General features: G+C 44.8%; 1 protein-coding gene across 4 annotated transcripts in view; it reads right to left on the bottom strand.

Annotated features, from left to right (window-relative positions):
• Nucleotides 1-965: 965 nt before the first annotated feature.
• ino80 (INO80 complex ATPase subunit) overlaps nt 966-6,000 on the bottom strand; it is a 144,467-nt gene continuing 139,432 nt past the window's right edge. For all 4 annotated transcript variants that reach the window (XM_078406099.1, XM_078406102.1, XM_078406101.1 and 1 more), the window contains exons 35-36: nt 5,718-5,930; nt 966-1,208 (exon numbers count right to left, since the gene is read on the bottom strand). In XM_078406099.1, coding sequence (XP_078262225.1) covers nt 988-1,208; nt 5,718-5,930 — 434 coding nt within the window. In that variant the 3' untranslated portion in view covers nt 966-987. The remainder of the gene's footprint in view (nt 1,209-5,717; nt 5,931-6,000) is intronic.

Here is a 6,000-nt window from a genome sequence, read left to right as displayed (position 1 = left end):
GAACTCAAGCAGTGACACAGTAGAACTTGCGCACATTTGGAGCTTTGGTGCTTTCTGCGCACAGCTTGCCCCTTTCCACTGGCGTGCAGGAGAGGATAGGGACCTCTGGGATAATCTGCAGAAATCAGTGCATGGTAAAGTATGTTGGAATGCCAGGCAGTGCTGGGGAATCACCCTCCATGTATCTGTCATGACTGGGCTCCACTGGGTCCCGTCCTCTAGCCTTTACAAAGGCTTGTCATCGGCCTGCAAGTTCCCAATCAGACCACTGCACAGCACATTTTTGCATGTTTACAGCTGAAATGCACAGAGGGCGTGTCGCTGCATGAAAGGGAGAGACCATAACCAAGTCAGACCTCAGTGCACATTGCTTGCCAGAGCTCTGTGGCATACATTCGGCATCCTCTCCCAGCTGCTGGAGGGGATAACAGCACCACAGAGCAGATGGCACCTGTAGCCGCTGCAACAAGTGGAAAGGAGGAGGCATGGAGGAGGGCACGAGGCAAATGATGCTTCTGTTCTCAAGGGGAACTGGCTAGCGCCTTTGCAAATTAAACACATGGACCTCAGAATGTTTACCTTTCAGCACTGGACACTAGTAAAAATTCACACGCATACAATCTCTCCATAAAATTACTATTCATCACTCAACTGGATTCTCACCAGCATCTGTCAGGTTAGTAAAAGATAGCAGTTTCTGTTTGATTTTTTTTCCTTTTTTTGTACATATTTACAAGTTCATCTATAAAAAAATAGCACATTCAAAAAAAAAACAAACAAAGATTCTGTGCTCTCCTGGTAAACATTATGTACACATCATTCAGAGGAAAAGGCTTTTCCATGATTTTGCTTATTAGGCTTCTTAAACTTTAAACCCTTACATGTGAAAGTTATTGACACCCCACTCCCCCTCCATACAATCAAGCCCCTTCGCCTCCCCACCCGCCCCCAATCCACCCCTCCCCTCCCACAGCATGCTGCTTGTGGTTACCGGCCCCCAGCTGCAGGGGGCTGAACCAGACCTCTGCTGCCCTTCTTGACGGGGGATGGAGAAGGCGTGCTAGTGTCGGTCGGAGTCTGTGGAGTTCCTGGGACGCTGTTGGACAGGCTGTGCGGGGAGCCCAGGGGAGAGGTGCTGATCATTCCGAACGTGTTGCTGCTTGCTGGCCGGGAGAGAGGCGACTGTCCTGGGCCACCACAGGCCACGCCTGGAGAGCCAAGAGAGAACATGGGAACAGTCAGCACAGTTCAAAGCAACCAGAATTAAAATGCAAAATCTTCGGTGTTGTCAAGATATCACCGACCAAAACGAGGGATTGTCATGCTGGAAATCTCACCCTGACAGCAAGAAACCTCACCCTAACAAAGCTCCATCTCCACTCTCCAAAGCAGGTGCAGAATGAAGCTCACTTTGCCTGGATGCTTTCAAGAGAGAGCTAGATAGAGCTCTTAATGAAAGCGGAGTCAAGGGATATGGGGAGAAGGCAGGAACGGGATACTGATTGTGGATGATCAGCCATGATCACGGTGAATGGCAGTGCTGGCTTGAAGGGCCGAATGGCCTCCTCCTGCACCTATTGTCCTGTCCATTTTACAAAGTGCTATACTTCTCAGTCATTGCCAGAGCAGGTACACAATAATAACTTAGACTGATTCTTCTACTATACTGTCCCTTGAAACATGAATGAATGAATGAATACGTTTATTGGCCAAGTATGTGCATATACAAGGAATGTGCCTTTGTGCTTCGCTCACAAATGACAACACAAACATACAGTTAACAATTAAGAATAAAGCATAAACACATCAAAACAATAAGGATACACCATTACGGTCTAAACATGTGGGTGAAAATAAACCAGAGCAAAAAAGAGTCTACAGACTTTGGTTATTGAGTAGAACTATCACTCGTGGAAAAAAGCTGTTTTTATGTCTGGCTGTGGCTGCTTTGACAGTCCGGAGTCGCCTTCCAGAGGGAAGAGCTTCAAAGAGTTTGTGGCCAGGGTGATAGGGGTCAGAGATGATCTTGCCCGCTCGCTTCCTGGCCCTTGCAGTGTACAGTTCGTCAATGGGGGGGGAGGTTGCAGCCAACATTCCCAGACTTTTAGTTTTTTGAGATACAGCGTGGGAACAGGCCCTTCAGCCCAACAACCAGTCATCACCCTTTACACTAACACTATCCTACACACTGGGGACAATTTACAATTTTACCGAAGCCAATTAACCTACAAATCTGTAGGTCTTTGGAGAGTGGAAGGAAACCAAACCAAGCAGAGGAAACCCACGTGGTCACAGGGAGAAAGTACAAACTCCGTACAGAAAGCACCCGCGGTCAGGATGGAACACGGGTCTCTGGCGCTGCAAGGCAGCACCTCTACCGCTGTACAATTGTGGCACCCCAGACTAAGTACAATACAGTAAAGCTTCCTTTATACTTTCCTATTAAACACTCCCAGGGTGGGAACAACCCAGGTTAGTGATACAGCTCCCCCTACAGAGTGCCATTAATTTCGGCAAAAGAAAGGAGTAGAAACAAATACTGATGGGGTTGGATGAAAGGTGGGAGGGGAAACATTAAAACAGATCTTTACTCTGAATTTTCTTATGAACTGTAAATATTTTGTAACATTTCAATAGTCTAGCCAATTTGACACAGAACCTTTACTGGCAGAATAAAGCTGAAAATATTGTGTCATGAACTTGAAATGAACTTGCGGTCAAAGACTTCAGAGAATGGAAGATCTCCCACAGGCAGTCTCCCAGTTTGAATTACTATTGGTTGTTCCAGGTGCACCAGCTAAAATAGCAAGTGCTTAATTTTCACTCTGACATTAATAACACACCAGTGCATGCAATCTCACCTTCATGAAAGGTGATACTTAATGAAACCCATTTTAAAGTATGAAGATAAGTTACATTGATTCAGTCTGCCATCTTTACACATGGTCAACAGTCAATAAGCGAGTTCGGTATCGCGACCACCCATGGCCATGCCATAAGTCATTGGTGATAAACATTCTCACCAGCCGAGCTGCTGTGTGTATACACACCTGCGTTTCATCCGCATTTTCCAGTTTTGCTTTGTAGAGGTAAGAGCATACTGCTTTCAAAACTATTAACTAGGTGTATTTATGGTTAATTTGAACAAAACTATGATGATTTTGTTGGTTTTATTGCTTTGTGCTTCAGTGAACGAGATCGATTTTATTGTTTTTTGTTTTGGCGGGGGAAGAGAATGAAATGAAATGTATGATTTCTACAACTATCAATAGACTTCTGAATGAGCTTTTGACACATGTACATGCAGAATTCATTCAGAAGTCTATTGATAGTTATAGAAATCATACACTTCATTTCATTCTCCCCCCCCTCTCCAAAACAAAATGCTTGTTATTCATCGTCACGATCTCTATCACTCACTGAAGCACAAAGCAATAAAACCAACAAAATCACAGTAGTTTTGTACAAATTAACCATAAATACACCTAGTTAATCGTTCTGAAAGCAGTATTTTTCTTACCTCGAAGAAGCAAAACTGGAAAATACAGATGAAACGCAGGTCTGAATACACGCAGCAGCTCAGCCGGCGAGAATGTTTAGCACAGGTGCTCTATGACCTGGACATGCGCAGTCGAGATACCGAACTCGCTTATTAACTATCTGCTTTGATTTCTCTAACTTCAAGTAACCCTTACTTGCCCTCTCTCCGTCCCTCCCCCACACTAGTTCTCCAACGAGTTTCACTGTCTTCCTGATTAATTCAGCTGATTGTATGCCTCGTGTCACCTTTCCCGCAGCTAACAATGAACCATTCCACATTTCCTTGATCGTCGTCTGTTTAGAAATATAATGGTCAACCGTACACTAGTTCGATTGTACACACTAGGGACAATTTAAAGAAGCCAATCAACCTACAAACCTGCATATCTTTGGAATATGGGAGGACCCGGAGAAAACCCACACGATTACAGGGAGAACATACAAACACCCATACAGACAGCACCCTAGTCACGATCGAACCCAGGACACTGACACTGGCAGCAACTCTACCACTGCTCCACTGTGCCACACGTAATAAATGTTTCTCTGTTTCTGTTTTCTACTGCACAACCGCCAACAGCTGGGCTATCTGGTGCATTTCTTAATATATAATTATGGCTATGCCCTCTAGTGTCTGACATTTCCACCATAGGAAAAAGGTTTTGACTGTCTACCCTATCTATGCTTTTCATAATTTTATATACTTCTATCAAGTCTCCCCTAAACCTCGGTCATTCCAGAGAAAACAATCCAAGTCTATCCACCTCTTCTTGTTGCTGAAACCCTCCAATCCAGCAGTATTCTGGTAAACCTCCTCTGCACTCTCTCCAGAGACTGCACATCCTTCCTGTAATAGGGCAACCAGAAGTGCACACAATACCCCCAAATGTGGCCTAAAGAGTTGCTTCATGACCTCCTTATATTCAATATCCAGAGCAATGAAGGCAAGTAGACCATACGCCTTCTTTACCACCATATCTACTTGTGCTGCCACCTTCAGTGAGCTATGAATTTGAACTTCAAGAGCTCTCTGCACACGAGTGGTAAGAGTCTTTCCATTAAGTTCTCCTTAGATTGAATCTCCCAAAGTGCAACATCTCGCATTTGTACGCATTAAACTCCCCCTGCCATTTCTCTGCCCATTTCTGCAGCTGATCTACAACATGCAGTATTTTATGACATCCTCTAATTTTGGTGTTGTTACCAAACTTATTCACCAATCTACATTTATGTCCAGGTCATTTGTATGTATCACAAGCAGCAGAGGTTCCCGCACAGATCCCTGTGGAACTTAGAATGGAGACGAGGAGCAATGTCTTTAGCCAGAGGGTGAGCAATCTGTAGAATTCATTGCCACAGGCAGCTGTAAAGGCCAAGCCATTTGGGTATTTTTAAAGTGGAGATTGATAGGTTCTTGGTTAGTAAGGATGTCAAAGGCTACGGGGAAAAGCCAGAAGAATGGGGTTGAAGAGGAAAATATAGATCAGCCATGATTGAATGGCAGAGTAGATTAGATGGGCCAAATGGCCTAATTCGGCTTCTATATCTTATGGTCCACTGGTCTCGGACCTCCAGCCAGAAAATACACATTCCACTGCAACCTTCTGTCTTCAATGAATAAGCCAGTTGTGAATCCACATGACCAAGTCATGGTGCATTTTGTACATCTTAATCTTCTGGATCAGCGTACTGTGAGAGGCCTTATCAAAAGCCTTACTAAAATCCATGTATACAACATCTATTGTGCTACCTTCATTAATTTGGAGTGTTCTTGACTTTAAAAAATAGGGAAGACAATTGTCCTTGTATTGTAAGGATCTGAGCGTCCACAGTTCTTCATTATTAAATTGGACGTGACAAGAGAACTGCACACACCAAGTAATGGCGCCAGCTCCTGAAAATAATTTAATGGGGTGGGGGGGAAATGAATACCATCCCATTAACACAGATGTACCCCTCAGGGAGGACTGATGCCAACCAAAGATTCATGCAGTTGTTTCATCATCCTGAGCCACAATGACCAAACCCAACACTGTAACAAGCCATTACAGATGATTGATCAAGGCAGATGACGTGGAGTTATTAAAGGGAGAGTTTGCCAAAGTCGACATGCACATGTCACTGAGCCAAAGTCGACATGCACATTGGTCCTATTAAGCATTTGGCCTGTCTCTTACCTTTGGACACACTGTACCCGAACGCTACGTATGCAGCAGCTGAGGCTGCTGCTGCCCCTGCCCTGGCTCCTGCCATCGCTGCAGCACTACCAGCAGTGGACTTCCTTGCACGATTCTTCCCTGAACTCTTTGAAGTGTGCCCAGATCCTTTTTGGTGTCCCCTGCCCTTGCCTGAAGCCCCCATGCTGGAGCCAGACTTGTCTTGCAAAACACCTGCAAAGTAAACACATCAATGCATCACCAACAGCAGCATCCAATTTAGTCCAGGATTCCAACGTGGTCC

Source organism: Rhinoraja longicauda, chromosome 10 (genome assembly GCF_053455715.1).
Source record: "Rhinoraja longicauda isolate Sanriku21f chromosome 10, sRhiLon1.1, whole genome shotgun sequence".
In the NCBI taxonomy this organism is placed as follows: domain Eukaryota; kingdom Metazoa; phylum Chordata; class Chondrichthyes; order Rajiformes; family Arhynchobatidae; genus Rhinoraja; species Rhinoraja longicauda.
Note: the sequence above shows the minus strand (reverse complement) of the source record. Positions and strands in the feature narration are given on the sequence as shown.